Raw genomic sequence first — 17,615 nt, 5'->3', positions numbered from 1 at the left:
TCTGGATGGAGAGGCCTGAGTGTCTCATTCATGTTTTTTGTGTGTCCACAATACGAAATGACTCTAATCTCTCTCCTCTCTCCCCATCACGACCCTCCCTCTCGCCTGAGCCCAGGCCCACATATCCAACAGGCTTTTCACTATACCCACAACTGAACCCATCACCCTTCCCCCCAAAGCATCCTCTGCAGCCTTCCCTCTTAGAGCACAGCACCAGCAAAATCGAGCCAGAGCCTGGGAGGTGGTCCCGCTGACCCTCCCCACAGTCCTCCATCGTTCCCTCTGTACGACCCACACGTGTGCACAGTCCGCTCCCTCTCCCTGCTCGGCAATCCCCAGGTGGGAGCATCCGTACTGCCCCCCTGACCTCCTTACTCAAGACAAATGTGATCAGATCGTCCCGTGTCTGGAAGTCCTTTCCTCTAGAACCTACGATGCTTAGCGTGCGCTGCAAACCCTTGCCCTGGCCAACAAGACCTCCAGCCCTGACTCGGCCCCTCTCAAGCTCTCCTCCAGCTTGTCGCCACAAGTTCCGGTTCCTCCCAGGGAACATCCTGTCTCTGATTTCAGACTCACTCCTGCTGAGCCATCTTCCTGGAATGCTCGGTTCCCACGTCCTCCTCTCCTGGCTATCTCCTACCCAGCCTTCCCATCCCAGCTTGAACCTCACTGCCTCAGACAGCCCCGGACCCCACACCCTCCCCCACCACCAAACTAGCTTCAGTCCACTTGCCACGTGCTCCCTATCCCCTTTTTCTGACGCACTCCAGCACCGAAGGTCTATCTTGGCCACGAAACCATCAGCTCGAGGAAAGCAGCTACAACCCTCCTTCCCAGCCCCAGCGCAGCCTGTGCCCAGCAAGCAGCTGTGCTGTTACAGTCACCTGTCCCGCTCCCCGCCACGGGTCCTTAAGCAAGCTGCTGGACGTCGGAGACTTGGTTGCCCTGTCCATAAAAACACAAGTGACGTTAGCCAACGTCTCAAATCTTTCTCGACCAGCAGCTTTGTGATTCTGCATTAGCAACCTACAGCTAAGAGCTCTAATGAATCCGCTGTAGCAAAATCCTATCCGCACGCAGACTGAGAAGCATCTGTTGACTGCCCGCTGTGTGACATCAGTGACCCGCACAGGGTGACAGATGGCAGTCACATCCCAAGTGACAAGGCTGAGGCAAGAGGCCCAGAGCTGCTTCAAGGTCACAAAGCTGGCAAGTGGTTTCTCCAATCAAGAAAAAAATTTTAAGGGGAAAAAAGGTGGGATTTTGAAAGGAAAGCGTCGTCATGTGATGAAGTAGACGAAGGAGCCGCGTTAGCAGGACAGCGGGTTCTGGCTGCGGAGCTGCCACCGGCCGCACTGAACCCCGGCGCCGCAGTCGGGTGGGCTCGTGACGACAGGCTCCAGAGAGCCGCGCAAAGGCTTCCGCGGGCAGGACGCACACCCACCTGGCGGAGGTTAATGTAGACGGCGTTCTGCAGAAACTCGGAGGCTTCCATGCTCCGCTTCTGAATGGCGAGGACGCGCACAGCCTTGACACACGCCTCTAACTCAACCACTCCGGCGTTCTTGTACTGTAGGGCACAGAGGAGGAGCCTCGTCAAACAGAAGAGACAATAAAGATTCTCTGTCATGTCGTGAAAGCCGTCCTATAGGGGCCCCGGGACCCCGCAGGGCACTTCCCCAAGCTCGGGGACCGACAGCAACCCCCCACCGTGGGGAGAGGGGGATGGAGGCTTCTGTCGGAGAAAGTCCATCCGTTATGGGGTCAGAGGAGGTTGGCGGACTAAACCTACAAAGGCACAACAGCAGGTATTTTTATCAAATTTCACAATACTGTGGGTGGATACTTGTCTCCATTTCCACTTACATCTCCTGTGCTCTGAAACACCTTGCGACCCTCTCACACCTGCTGACGTTGTGATGTATCTGACTTTGTGGCCAACACCTGCACCCCTGTGTGCCTGCACTTAGTGCTCCACGCCTCTGTGACCTTCTCTCCAAGTGACTTGGCCCTGCTTCTCAGCTCTGAGAGACAGAGGAGACGGAAAAGGCACCCAGCCCTTCACTTGCTACTCGACGGTGACCCTGGCTGAGTGCTCTCAGGCCTCACCTCCAGGGCTCCCGGCTCTGCCCAAGGTAGCTCCCACCCGGGAGGGCTGAGGGAGGGCTCCGTGTGTGTGGCGGGGACCCCGGATCAAGGTCTGGAGTGCCCCTGTCCCCCCTCCGGCACCCGCCCCCCACCCAACGCCACACTGCGAAACTGTGTGTTGGCTGTTCTTCCGCCTGTTTTCTTTTCCACTCCAAACCTGTTTTGTCTTTTCTCCTAAGTACCCTGAGCTGGAGTGATCTTCCGTTGAGGAATCTGAAAAACTTGCAGTTGAAGAAAAGGTTTACAGAGGGGAGTCCCGTACACGAGCGTCCGCGGGTGAGCACGTCCCCCACCAATATTGCCGGTGGGCATCACACACTGAGAGTCACCCCATCCCACCAACCAGTGTGTGCCGAGCACCCCGGAGGCCTGGCAGCCCCACCTGCCCGTTTACCAATTATGAAGAAGCAAAGGTAGAATTGCTCGTGCTTCTTACTCAAGTTATTTCTATAAAGTAGACAAAGAAATCACTGTGCTGGGAAGGGCAGGCCTCCATGCTCCCCTCTTTTCAAATATGTGAAATGTCCATAATTTGTGATATATTACAATTACCAGACATAGTCATAAAAAGAAACTATACTTCCCCAACTACCAACTCTGAAGTCAAAAATCTACCAAGTTGTTTTTTGGTTTTTTGTTTTGTTTTTTTTTTTTACGATTTTATCTGTTTACCTGACAGAGAGACACAGCAAGAGAGGGAACAGAGAGAGGGAACACGCAGGGGGACTAGGAGAGGGAAAGCAGACCCGATGCCGGGGAGCCCAATGCAGGGCTCGATCCCAGGACCCTGGGGTCATGACCTGAGCGGAAGGCAGACACTTAACAACTGAGCCCCCCTGGAGCCCCAGAAATCTACCAAGTTTCATAGACCATTTAACAACAACAACAAACATAAGGACTTTATTTCACTGAAATTAAATAACTTCTTTTCCTTCAAAACCCTTAAAACTTCCATTCAGGTGAGAATAAAAGTCAACTCCATGTTTTCACATATTTTATGTGACATTTATATATTTTTAATTATACTACACAGAGATTTAAACTGCAATCATAAAAAGGTTGTTCATCCATTAGTAGAAAGGTATCCACAGTCAGCGGGGATTAGGAAAAGAACGGCCGATTCCTAATGACCTATATACCTAGTCTTCCATCATTTTCCTGGAACATAAGCTCTAGGACGCAGGAACCAAGCCCCATTTCACTGCTGGGTCCTTAGTAACTACCTACTAGCAAAGGTCCCCGCATAGAACTATACAAGCACTTGGAACACTGAAAAAATAAAATTTTAAAAAGAAAAAAGAACTATACAAGCAATACTTTAAGAATAAATGAGGGGGGACACCTGGGTGGCTCAGTTGGTTAAGCAGCTGCCTTCGGCTCGGGTCATGATCCCAGCGTCCTGGGATCGAGTCCCACGTCGGGCTCCTTGCCCCGCAGGGAGCCTGCTTCTCCCTCTGCCACTCTGTCTGCCTATGCTCGCTCGCGCTCTCTCTCTCTCTGACAAATAAATAAATAAAATCTTTAAAAAAAAAAAAAAAAAAAAAAAAAAAGAATAAATGAGGGAATTCGCTCATTTAATTCTTAAACAAAAATGCTAAAACAAATTCTACCATTATTTTAGGGCCCAAAATGAGACCTAAAAAAAGTAAAGTTTCTTGCCCAAGATTACAAAGCTAGTAACTGGTGAAGGCAGGATTTGAACTCAGGTATGACGCCAAAACTAAGGTGGAAATATCATTCCATTAGGAACAAAGTGACCTTCACTGGAGAGGCCACATGAACACAGCTAAAGGCAGGTGAACACTGAGAACTCTGTCCAGACACTAACTCATGCAAGGAGGGTCCTCTGCCTCCCAGCCCAGCTATCTTTCCATCTGTGCACACAAGAAGACACAAGACCTAGCTTCTGGTCCCAATAATGCCACTGTGTGACTCGGACAGTCACTTAGCCTCCCTAGGCTTTAGTATCTCCGCTATGGGAAGGAAGGGGGCCATATGTTCTCCAAGGTTCCTTCCAATACCAGTATCTCAGCAGAAGGTCTATGTCTCTAGTCATCTGTTTCAATACGAAAGAATTTCCCTGGCCACAAATCAGAAACTAATAAAAAATTATTCATGAAGCCACCAAGAGTCTGCTGAAGAGATTTTGCAATCCGTTGCAGGGAATGAAAACCAAAGGTGGTGCTTCTCCCCGGTGAGTGGGAGGTAGCCTGATGAGTGTGTGTGTGTGTGTGTGTGTGTGTGTGTGCGCGCACGCGCGCGCGCACATGCATGGGTGTGTTACGAATCAAATACACTCAGATCTGGGAAGTGTAAAAACACTCCTGGACCACTCTCACTTCGTGGTGGTGAGGACGCAGAAGAGGAAAGAACAGGAGCAAAGAGGAAATGAAGCAAACAAGGAGACGTACAGCCAGAGAGACGGGCAAGACACGCACCTGCCCCGCGCGTGAGGAGAGCAACTGGCTTCGGCCACACGTCTTGCTGGACGCGTACTCAACCAGGGCAGGAGACGGCGACCAAGTAGAACGAGCCCGCCACTACAGTAGGCATCGACATACACAGCTCATTTATCCTGATTAAAAACTCCACGCAGCGGGCCTTCATGTCACCATTCAACAGAAAAGAAGCCTGGGCTGATCTCCCGCAGCCAGACTGAACTCTGACAGCCTGAGACATGGGAGGGGAGACTCAAGCCCAGCTCTGCCCAACTCCAGAGTCTGCTCTTTCCACCCTTGAAACTGGAAACATCATCTCCCACGGCCACCTGAGTCCCCCGCCACGCCCCTGGCAGACAAGTCTCGCATCCTTACTGACACGGAGCTGCAGGTAGCCACTGACTCTCAGTGAGCCCTGGCTGGCGAGCCGGGGTCCGCCTGCCGTGCCCACCGGGCTTCGCCCCAGAGGCGGGAGAGCCTGGTCCCTGTGCACGTCCGGAGCTTCCTTCCCTGCCCTTCCCTGGGTTCCTTCTGCCTCTCTAGCCCAAAGACAGTCACTAAACTGCTAGAATTAGTTCTACAAGCACATGACCTCTCCATCTGTCCACCCACTGACAGAACTTAGCTATGATCACTTTGATAATGTTGGAAACAATTGAAAAGAGAAAAAAAAGGATTCTGGAAAAAGTGCTTATTACTTATAATTTTTAACTAGCCAGTTACAAAATGAAAATTAAAACATCAATCTGGGTGCTCGCTTCGGCAACACATATAATAAAACATCAATCTGGAGCACCTACGTGACTCAGTCACTCAGTCACTAAGCGTCTGCCTTCAGCTCAAGTCATGATTCCAGGGTCCTGGGATCAAGCCCCACATCAGGATCCCTGCTCAGTGGGAAGCCTGCTTCTCCCTCTCCCACTCTCCCCCTGCCTCTGTTCCCTCTCTTGCTGTGTCTCTCTCTGTCAAATAAAAAAATAAAATCTTTAAAAAGAAAAAAATCAATCTGCCTTCCTACATATCAGCTCATAGCAGTTCAAAAATATAATGGCAAAAAATCTCATCCACAAAATTAACAAAAGCACATACAATAACTAGGAATAAACTTAAAAACAATGCTCACATTCTCAATGAAGACAACTGCAACTGTATTGCGGAACTTAAAATAAGATGTGTAAATGCAGAGATGTTAACATAGTCTATAGAGAAAAGTAATTTTGTGAAGATATAAGTTCTCCTAAAAATAATTCAAAATTTATTGCAAACCCCATGAAAATTCCAATGTGGTTTTCTTTTTCCTTCTTTCTTTTTTTTTGTAACTTGAACAAAATATCTCATAATTCTTTATGAATAATAAAGTAAAAATACTAGCCAAGAAAATCTGGAATCAGAGGAAGGAATTTTAAAGAAAAGAAGACACGCTATCATATATTAAATAAATTACAGGAAATAAAATATCATGATGCTAGACTAAGAAAAGAAATTTGTAGAAAGGAATGAATAAAAAAGTCAGGATTAGACTCTAATATATGGGTAAGTAGAATTTCAAATCAAATAGAAAAGTTATGAATTCAGTAAGTCATGGTAGAACAATCAGATAGTACCTGGAAAAAAATAAGTGATATTGCTGTGTCATTATGTACACAAAATAAGTCATAGGTAAGGAGATAAATAACTTAAAATGCTAACAAGAGGGGCGCCTGGGTGGCTCAGGCGATGAAGCGCCCAACTCTTGCTTTCAGCTCAAGTCATGATGTCAGGGTCAAGGAAACAAGCCCAGAATCAGGCTCCACACTCAGCACAGAATCTGCTTGGGATTCTCTCCCTCCCGCTCTGTCCCTGACCCTGCTTAACGGTGCCTGAGCGCATGGCCTCTCTCTCTCTCTCTCATTAATTAATTCTTTTTAAAAATATTAATAAAAAAATAATTACAGGGGCACCTGGGTGGGTCGGTCATTAAGTGTCTGCCTTCAGCTCAGGATATGAACCCAGGGTCCAGGGATCCAGCCCCACATCAGGGTCCTTGCTCATTGGGGAGTCTGCTTCCCCCTCTCCCCCTGTGCTCTCCCTCTCTCTATCAAATAAAATATTTTCTTAAATAAATAAATAAAATGGTAACAACAGCTAATATGATACCTTCCAGCACTTCACTCTGCCTATCCTCACTATATCCCTTTGAGAGAGGTACTATCATCATCCCTATTTTAGAGATTTTTAAAAAACTAAGGAAAGGAATTTTATTTTATTATCAAGGCATTTCTAAGCATAATACTGAAGGTAAAACCCATAAGGAAAAGATTTACCATATTAAAAACATGTTTTGACCACAAACAAAAAGAAAACCTCATGAACAAAATTAAAGGCAAGCAACATTAGGAAACAGATTTGTAACGGGCATTGATGAAAGGTAAGAAGCTAATATCCATAATAGACAAAGAGCTATAACAAATCAACAAGAAAAACACCCCACCTTAAATGTATGTAGAGGACACATATGGGTAATTCACATAAGAAATGTAAATGGTAACAAGTGAAAAATGCTCAGTATCTCACTGGTAATCAAATGTAAACAATGAAAAGTTACTTTTGCCCATCATAGTGGCAAACACCCTAAAAGGTGGCAAATATCCTAATAGCTAGTGTTTGTGAGAGAGCAGACTGTTAACCTTCTTGAAGGACAACATGGCCGTGTATGAGTAAGCCCCCAAATACCATGCATGCTCCGGCTCAAGTCCACGTCTAGGGACTATGCCCTTAAACTGTTTTCCTTCCCACAATGGCAAACGGTGCTCCGTTCCTGCATATTAGGTCGTTTCAGTTTTCCTAATATTCAGGAACGGAGAACTGGTTAAATAAATAATTCTACTCCTTTTCATTCCCTGTTGGAGAAGGAATTTGAGGAGTAACCTGAAAGCGAATTATGATCAATGTAAAACATCACGTCCAGTGATTACATTCCCAGAAATCTTAACTAAAGGAATGATCATACAGGCACACGAGAACAGGGGCACCTGGGGGACTCAGTCCGTGGAGCGTCCTGTCTGGGTTTCAGCTCAGGTCATGATCTCAGGGTCGTGAGAAGGAGCCCCGTGTCGGTCTCCACGCTCAGTGCAGAGTCGACTTGAGGATTCTCCCTCCCCCCTGCGCCTCTCCCCACCGTCTCTCTCTCTCTCTTTCTCTTCCTCTCCCTCTGCTCCTGTGCCTTTGAGCTCACTCTCTTTATTTGACAGAGCTCAAATAAAGAAAATCTTAAAAAAAAAAAAAAAAGCGCACAAGCACGCATGTCCAAAGACGCTCACTGAAGCCAGTTTTCCCAGCAGTGGGGTGTGAGAAAGCCCGAGCAGCCCCCCCGGATGGGGAGGAAGCAAAGCGCAGCAAAGCTGTGGGCTCTGCCGGAGCAGGCAGGCCGCGTGGCTCGAGGTGCTGCCCGCTCCCCGTGCGGGGCTCCCGGCAGTCTTGCATGCGCACGAGTAGAGGACCTCCTCCACCTGGGAGGGGACCGTCCACCCTATCTGCAGAGGGCGGCCGCCTACAGCGCGAGGACATCGCGGTGTACCTCTCAGGGAATGGGGGAGCGGCGGCAGGACACGCGTGGGACGGCCTCGTCTCCCTAAAGAAGAGCCGCCCACCTGCACACGTGCGTCACGGGCCTGCCGCCCGAGAGACATCCACACCGGACCCTGCACACTCGCCAGTCCGAGAGGTGAGGGCGGGGGAGGGGGCCGTTCCCACCGGCTGCCGCGGCCTCACCCCTGCGCAGCTGTAGCTCTCGTCCTCCAGATGGCGGAAAGTGTATGTGAAATTTAAATTTTTTTTAAATCCGGTAACAGGAATGGTGCATCCAAAAGACGGCACACTGGGCACATCATTAGAAAGCAGGCCACGCAAGACTGAACTACAGAGGAACACACGCTGCGCCAAATCAGAGGCGAGTCTCCGCACGGTGAGCACAGAACGCGCACCAAGAAGACCAGAAAATAGATGCTAAAGGGTTAAAGCGACTACCTCTGAGCAGCAGCACTATGATAGCCTTTCTTCCCCTTTCCCCAAATACTGAATGACATACACATTATTTTGAATCGGAAATAAAACGTGTGTTTTCAGGCATATGGCATCCTGTGTTAGGGAATAATACACGAATACTTACAGAACCAAACAACTGGGAGACACTGTGGTGCTTCACAGTGTAAACCAGGAACTCCCAGTTCGAACGACACAATTAAGTAAGGGGCTTACGAAGCAGTGACATCACCTTGCTGTAATAGGAAATGGCCTCCTTATACTTGTCAATTATGTCCTCGGGACTAAGACAGTTCTTAGCACGTCCGATCTCGGAACTGGTGTCGGGATTTATGCCGTTGGTCGTGAGGGCACCTGCAAACCAAAAGGAAGAAAAGAAAGAATCTTTTGCTTTTTCTGTCTTCTTCATTCTTTTGAAAGCGGGGCACAACAGAATAAAACTTAAATACTCCCCCCTCTGCAGTTTAAGTAACGAAGCCATTTTTAAATTCTTCCTAGCTTCTATGGCCCCTGTAAGTCTTACCATCAGAGCACTGTGTTAAACGATAATTAGCTCAGAGCGCGAACTCCTTCCTGAAACCGTCTAGTGGAGACCGTGGGATGCGCTGTAGGAAAGTCACCTGTCCACCACGTCGCCGTCCTGGAAGACGACGCGGCCGGCGCGCATCACCTCGCAGCTCTACGCTGAGCGCTCGCAGGAGGCCGCGCGTGTCCTCAAACAAAGATAAACTACCTGAAAGCGCTTCCCGGATCCACCAGGACTGAAGGAATCCAACCAACAAAGGCTGGTGTCCTGTCTGCGGTTCCTATTTTCCAGCTCTGGCCAACCTCTGTCACTAGGCAGAACGGCCGAATTCCTCAGCCACCAGACTCACAGGAGGGGAGAGTTCTGGAGGAATCTCCATTTACAGAACACACCAGCTACACGTGGAACTCGGAAAAAGGAAAACGTGATTTTGATTTCACAGAACACAAACGCTCTGCTAAGCCCCCGCAACAGAAAAAAACGGGGTCCCGCTAAGCCACTTCTTTCTGTCTCTGCCAAACCCCGTCTTCCCGGCGCCTGCCGGGGGCTCAGGCATGAGGCTGCAGCCGAGCCTTACAATCCCCGGGGCCCAGGCGGGCATCTCACTGCCCGGGACACGCATGCCAGTCTGTGCCCCACCCTCGCTTCTGATCCGGCTCAATTTTCTCTCCCGCTCCTCTGGCTCCATTATTCTGTAAGCTGCCTTAAATGCTTTTGGGAACAAGACAGAAGAATGAATGGACACACAGACAGACGGACAGGTGGCAGATGGGCAAACGGACAGAGGGACTCCACGCAAAGGGGAACAGAGACAGTCTCCTGCACAAAACCCTCCTCTAGCTGGGGGGGACAGAACCACCACAGGGAGCCATGAAGAGGCAGGCGGCTTGGGATCTTGTTTCCTCCGGATTTCGTGAAAATCACAGCAAGAGATGAGAGGACAGAACTACAAATAATAGGGGCGCCTGGGTGGCTCAGTGGGTTGAAGCCTCTGCCTTCGGCTCAGGTCATGATCTCAGGGTCCTGGGATTGAGCCCCGCATGGGGCTCACTGATCGGTGGGGAGCCTGCTTCCCCCTCTCTCTCTGCCTGCCTCTCTGCCTACTTGAGATCTCTGTCTGTCAAATAAATAAATAAAATCTTTAAAGAAAAAAAAAAGAACAAATAATAAGAGAAAAGGGCATGCTTGAAAAAACCTAAAATGTATATACCTTTTTAAAGAACAGGTTCAAATCATCAAGGCCCAATGACACAATCCTCACAGAGAGCTGAGAATTCCATCTCCAGGCCACAAGGCCTCCCTTCCGAGCAGGGAGAGTTTACACAGAGCTTACACCACCAGCAAAGCCAAAGAAACATGGTTTTGCACGCAGAAGGACTCCCAACCACGCTCTGAGGGAGGTTCCCAGTGTACCCCAGTCCTGCGGAGGGGCCTATGTTTTGCACCATCGCACTGCTATGCCCCGTGTGCTTCTCGTGCGTACAATACATTCGTTTCCGGCTAAAAGAACACTGAGTGAGTGTACAGGCAGTCGTGATTTATCTAACAGGCTCTAATTATTTATCTCTGTATCACTGACTTCTACTCTTTTCCCCTGAAGACAGGAAGGGAAACATAACGGGGGCCAAGAGTGAGGTGGGTCCTTCATTCTTCACGGTCCCTCCTGTCCTCCAAACAGTTTCTGATCGAGGAGTCCCCACCCAGGGAGAAAGAGCAAATGCCCGCTCCACTTTGAAAGAAGTGGCGCCAGGGATGACGAGGGTTCGTTTAAGGATTAAACACCAGTACTGATGCTGGGGGACAAGCCAGCACCACACAATGTGTCGGAAACCAGCAACAGCCGAGCTCAGGAGAGAGCTTAGTGGGTCACAGTGATTTCATTTCATTCGGTACAAGAATAACAAGCTCTGAAACACGAGTTTGCAATAGATTCCATCTTTCTTGACATCTACACAGTGTTGACAGCCTGCGTGGAATGCTAGTGTGAACCAGTGACACAAGGAGTCATCAAGACCACAGCCTTGAGTCTACAAGCAGGAAAAATCAATGAAACAGGCAGGCTGACGGCCAGGCAAAAGGCAAGGAAAAGAGCGGACATAGTAAAGAAGAGGACGGGGGAAAGTTCGGGAAACAGCCTCATCACAACGGGTGCCAGGCACCCGTCCAACCATCATTCATGCACTCAAGAGACAGGTAGAGACTTACAGAGTCCTTTTACACGCCAGACAGCATACAAGGCTCAAAACTGGAAAGGCAACACACACAGAGATAAAACAAAGCAGAAATCCGAGGGCATAAAGCAGAGACCGACAAGGCAGGATAGAGACAAAACCGTGAGAAAGCAGCAACAGGGCTCAGGGAAGGCGGCACCGCTGGTGCGGCGGCGGCGGTGAGCCCGCGGCCCGGCAGCGCCCCGGCCCACTCACATCCTGTCCCACTGAAAAACCAAGCCGCTGCCACAGGGGACTCCTGGCACCGTCTGCAGAGGGCCAGCAAGGAGACAGGGCTGCCAACAGGTCGGGAGTGAGACTGGGCACCTCCAGCTCTGCGGCACAGATGGAATTTCTGATGACCGGTACGGGGACGCCTGGAAGGCCATTTGGAAGAAGATCAGAACAGACCCGCTCCTCACACCAAACACAAGAATCAACTCCAAACGATCCAGGATCTACACGTAAAACAGAAAACCATTAGAGAAGTTCCAGTAACTCGGGTGAGCTCCTCTAAAAGTGTCTACATGGAAAGGCTCTCTATGATGCAGATCCAAATGCGGTTTCAAAAACTGATAAATTCAATTATGTAAAAATACCACAAAGCCAAAATATAAATGAAGATCTGAAAGTATTTGCAACATATTTCACAAAAGGCTAATAACTCTAATATAGAGAGTCATAAAAACTGAGAAAAAGCTAAAATCTAATAGAAAAAAAAAGAAGATATAAGCAGATAATTCACAAAAAAAAATATAAAGATGTCCCTCACCAATTAAAAGCAGTCGAATGTCACCTACAGCCTATCTAGTTGGTTAAATGTTAAATGAGCAAGGAGCCGTTAACAAACCTGGAGAGAAAAGGCGTCCTTGTGTGTGGCTCCTGTGAACACAAAGTGCTATGACCTCTATGGACAGAAATGCGGTAAAATCTAATAAAAGTGCGTCTACATGTTTTTTTCACCTTTTGACCCAACAACACCATTTCTAAGAATTTATGCTGAAGACACAATGCCAATAACACAAAAACACACGTGTATGGGATTATTCACCTAAGCAGCGTAATTCAAACAACTGGAAACCACAATGCCCACGAGGAGACCAGTAAACAGAACATGGCACATCCACGCACACGGCGCGCCTCACACCTGTGAGAACGGCTGGGGCAGGTCCCCATGACCTGCCCAGGATCAATTTCCAGGATATGCTGGCAAACATGACAGCAAAAAAAGCCAAATATAAAAGAACATGTGTAATATGCTATCTTTTGCCCAAGAACTAGAAATAAGAACATCTGTCTGATTTTTTCAACAACAAACAAGCAAACAAACATCCCCACCAGAGTGAAAAACCAGGAACGGATAGGATTAGTCATGTGCAAAGGTAGAGGGGAAGGAGGTAAGAGGGTAACAGAGGCAGTGACCCTTCTCTGGGTCTAACTTTTTGTACAATTTTGACTTTTGGAACCATTTTCATGTTCTATATAGTTTTAAAAAAATCAATCTATCAATAAAGATGGGGGAACCCTATAACAGCATGCAAACAGAAACAAATGAGCCTAGCTACATTTCAGATAAATAACATAATTACCTTGACAGGGAGGATTAAAGGACAAACCCAACCAGCCTCTGATCATGTACCTTGTATACCGACCCTCGGTATAAAGACAGAAAGAGCATAAACAACTCTTAAATTCTACTTAAAGCTTTGTTTATATGGTGACATTGCTCAGTAATGCTGAAACTACTTTCTGTTTACTGTAGGACTGAGAAAATGAGTAAATATATTGATAACATCGGGAGGCAGATTTCTCACTGATAGAGAAGGAAGATATCAATATAACACAGGGAGAGAGTGGAAAGACCCCTCAGGTTTGGGACTGGAATTAGAGTTAGCAGAGTATGAACTCTAGATAACACTATCAACTTCTCAAAGGGCCTATAAGTAATAGCATATTTAGTGCCAGATTTTGGTTTCTAAATACCATTTGCCAACAAAGGGAACTAGAACACTGGAGAGGGATGCCTGATGTCAAAGCTGGGTCATGTATCTCCACTTTTACTCCAGACAGTGAGGAAATACTGCACACAAAGGATACAAGCACCAGCTAGAAGGGCTCCCACTGGCCAAATCTAACCAATGGTGGCGGGGGGAGGGGGGTTTGGGGGGAGGGATAAAGAATGAAAGCAACAGATTAGAACCCACTGAATAAAATAAAGATCCATAAGTCCACAGTCAAGCCAGATGGATGGCCGGATGGATGGTTGGGCAGACAGGAGGGAGGGAGGGAGGGAGGAACTGAGAAAAGGAAGGGAAGCTCTTCCTTGTACGAGAAGGCTAACCGGCGGATGGGTAAGTAATGATGAAGTTAGACCACCAACTTTTGGCAACCATCAACTGACTCAGGTAAAAATCTTCAGTGAATGCCAAATCTAGTAGGTAAAAGTTTGATGAGAAACAGGATATTTACGTGGTCTCAAAGTATTTTCCCACAAATTACTTATTAATTACAAAAAGGAACACAGTTAACTTTACACTGGAGAAACCTGGCCAACAATCAAAGCGATCGCCAATAATGGGACAAACCAGCCTCATGTGCTTCCTGATATAATGCAATAAAGACACAACATCGTCCACCCTAGCAAAATGCATCATGTCATCATCAGGAAGCAACCTCAGGCAAACCTAAACTGAGGAACTTTCTATAAAAGAAATGGTTGGTATTCTTCAAAAACACCAGTATCAAAAAGACACAGAAAATCAGAGGAACTGTACCAGATCAAATATTATCAAATGATTGGGAAACCGAATGCAATGTGTGATCCTAAGCTGGATCCTGGCTCTAGAAATAGAGTCACTAAACTGGGGCAGTTAGTAGAACTGGGTAGACGAAGGTGTTCTTTCAGTCCTAAATGTCCTCATTTTCACCACCGTACCATGCTTTGTACATCAGTGATCTTGTCCTTGGGAAATACACACTAAGGGAGGCCGGGCAGGGGCATCGGGTCTGCAACTTACTCTCGAATGGCCCTAAAGGCTGAAGGTAAACATGCAGACTTCAAATATTAAAGCAAATGATCATCACGGGAAATCTGGAGGAAGAGTATACCAGAGTTCTTCATACCATTCTTAAAACTTGAAATTTTTTTGGACATTTTGAGTTATTTCAAAGTCAAAAGTTAAAAAAAAAATTAGAATCTGGTAAACCCAATCACAGAACAAGTCTATTGAAAACAGAATATGGGGGCACCTGGCTGACTCAGTGAGTAGAGCATGAAACCCTGGATCTCAGGGCTGTGAGTTCGAGCCCCACACTGGGCACAGAGATTACTTGGAAATACATACATACATACATGCATACATAAATCCTAAAACCATCTTAATTTTTTTTTTAAAAGTAGGTGTTTGGGCGCCCGGGTGGCTCAGTGGTTTAAGCCTCTGCCTTCGGCTCAGGTCATGATCTCAGGGTCCTGGGATCGAGTCCTACATCAGGATCTCTGCTTGGCTGGGAGCCTGCTTCCTCCTCTCTCTTTCTGCCTGCCTCTCTGCTTACTTATGATCTCTGTCTGTCAAGTAAATAAATAAATTCTTAAAAAAAAAAAAAAAGTAGGTGTTTTACAAATATAAAAGCACAGAAACATACACATTTGGGAATAGAAATGAAATTGGAAAAGACAAATTACAGACTAAGATCATAAGCCACAAGCAGGATGGTCATTCTTCCACTCATAACACTCACTGTATTCCTCCAACAAGCCAGACACGGGGCTGGGTCCTGAGAATGGGGTATCACAGCGGTACACAGTACACTGAAAAAGTCACCACACGGGCTCTATGATAAAAGTGACACCAGGGGTGCCTGGGTGGCTCAGTGGGTTAAGCCTCTGCCTTTGGCTCGGGTCATGGTCTCAGGGTCCTGGGATCAAGCCCCGCATCAGGCTCTCTGCTCGGCGGGGAGCCTGCTTCCCCCCACTCTCACTCTCTGCCCGCTTCTCTGCCTACTTGTGATCTCTGTCAAATAAATAAATAAAATCCTAAAAAAAAAAAAAAAAAGAAGAAGTGACACCATGACAACAACCACACTCTGCACAATGAACCAAGTCTTGCACGGGGGTCTAATTTCTTTTCCCTGAAAAAATGAAAACCCTGGAATAAGACTGGAGATATGTTTTCAAAAGAATGAGAGAGAAATTGACTCCGGAGGAAATATTGAAGGAGTTGTGGTTGTTAAGCAAGCTAAAGGAAGTTGGAGGAAGCATAGCAAAAATCCTACAGCAGAGCTAAAATAGGAAGAGGAAACTCCAACAAGCAGAACTAGAAGCCGTCTAGAGGACTCCCCCAATGAGAGTGGAGTACACGTGCTTCTCAAGCATACATGGAACGTTCTCCGGGAGAGAAAACACACCAGATCACAAAACATATCTTAGTAAATTTAAATGAAAGAAAATCACACAAAGTATGATCTCTAACTGCCACAGAATTATGTCAGAACCAACAGATGGAAATGTGGGGAATTTACAAATATTTGCAAATTAAATAGCACACATCTACATAGTCAATGTGTCAGAGAGGAAATCACAAGGGAGATAAGAAAATAATTTGAGCTGAATGAAAACAAAAGCACAATATACCAAAAATGAGATGCAGCAAAAGCAGTGCTCAGAGGGAAATTCATACTACTTTAAAAAAAAAAAAAGATCTCAAGTCAACAACCTAAGAAACTAGAAAAATAACAGCAAACTAAAATCAAAGCAAAGGAAGAAAATAATAAAAATTATTATCTTTATTATCAAAAATAAATAAAATAGATAATTTTAAAAACAGAGAAAAAACCTACAAAACTAAAAGCTGGTTCCTTAAAAAAGAAAAATAAAATTGACAAAATGTCCAAAAAAAAAAAAAAAAAAGACAGAAGAGTCACATTACTAAAATCACATTACTAAAATCTGGCTCAGTCAAAAAAGCATGTGACTCTTGATCTCGGGGCTGTGAGTTAGAGCCCCATGATTGATGTAGAGATTACTTAAATAAATAAATAAACAAGTAAATAAATAAACAAACTTTAAAAAATAAAAAATAAAATCAGGGCTGAAAGAATGGACATTACTACCAACATTAAAAATTAAATTAGGGGCGCCTGGGTGGCTCAGTGGGTTAAGCCTCTGCCTTCGGCTCAGGTCATGATCTCAGGGTCCTGGGATTGAGCCCCACTTCAGGCAGGAAGCCTGCTTCTCTCTCTCCCACTGCCCCTGCTTATGTTCCCTCTCTTGCTGTGTCTCTCTCTGTCAAATAAATAAAATCTTTAAAAAAAAAAAAAAGAATCAGTAACACTGTCTCTGTAGAATAAAGGACACAAACTACATGATCACCTCAAAAGATGCAGAAAAAGCATTTGACAAAATAACATCCTCCCATGATAAAAATACTCAACTAGGAATAAAAGGGAATAAACTTAATAAAGAGCATCTATGAAAAATCTACAGCTAATATCATACTTAATGATAAACGACTAAATGCTTTCCCCCTAAGATCAGAAATAAGGTAAAGATGTCCTCTCTCAATGTGGAGAAAGGGGAACCCTCCTACACTGTTGATGGGAATGCAAGCTGGTGCAGCCACTTTGGAGAACAGTGTGGAGATTCCTTAAGAAATTAAAGATAGATGGGACGCCTGGGTGGCTCAGTTGGTTAAGCGGCTGCCTTCGGCTCAGGTCATGATCCCAGCGTCCTGGGATCGAGTCCCACATCGGGCTCCTTGCTCGGCAGGGAGCCTGCTTCTCCCTCTGCCTCTGCCTGCCACTCTGCCTGCCTGTGCTCGTTCGCTCTCTCTCCCTCTCTCTCTCTCTCTCTGACAAATAAATAAATAAAATCTTTTAAAAAAAAAAAAAAAGAAAGAAATTAAAGATAGAGCTTCCCTATGACCCTGCAATTGCAGTACTGGGTATTTACCCCAAAGATATAGATGTAGTGAAAAGAAGGGCCATCTGTACCCCAATGTTCATAGCAGCAATGGCCATGGTCGCCAAACTGTGGAAAGAGCCAAGATGCCCTTCAACAGACGAATGGATAAAGAAGCTGTGGTCCATATATACCATGGAGTATGATGCCTCCATCAGAAAGGATGAATACCCAACTTTTGTATCAACATGGACAGGACTAGAGGAGATTATGCTGAGTGAAATAAGTCAAGCAGAGAGAGTCAATTATTATATGGTTTCACTTACTTGTGGGGCATAAGGAATAACACGGAGGACACTGGGAGATGGAGAGGAGAA

At 46.4% G+C, this 17,615-nt stretch overlaps 1 protein-coding gene across 1 annotated transcript in view; it reads right to left on the bottom strand.

Annotated features, from left to right (window-relative positions):
• Positions 1-17,615, bottom strand: part of TRAPPC9 (trafficking protein particle complex subunit 9) — a 510,796-nt gene that overhangs the window by 461,486 nt on the left and 31,695 nt on the right. The window contains exons 6-7 of the mRNA XM_080803019.1: positions 8,839-8,960; positions 1,445-1,570 (exon numbers count right to left, since the gene is read on the bottom strand). Coding sequence (XP_080659145.1) covers positions 1,445-1,570; positions 8,839-8,960 — 248 coding nt within the window. The remainder of the gene's footprint in view (positions 1-1,444; positions 1,571-8,838; positions 8,961-17,615) is intronic.

Source organism: Martes martes (assembly GCF_963455335.1).
Source record: "Martes martes genome assembly, chromosome: 4".
NCBI classification, from domain to species: Eukaryota; Metazoa; Chordata; class Mammalia; order Carnivora; family Mustelidae; genus Martes; species Martes martes.
The sequence above is the reverse complement of the archived record's forward strand: the minus strand, read 5'-3'. Positions and strand labels throughout refer to the sequence as shown.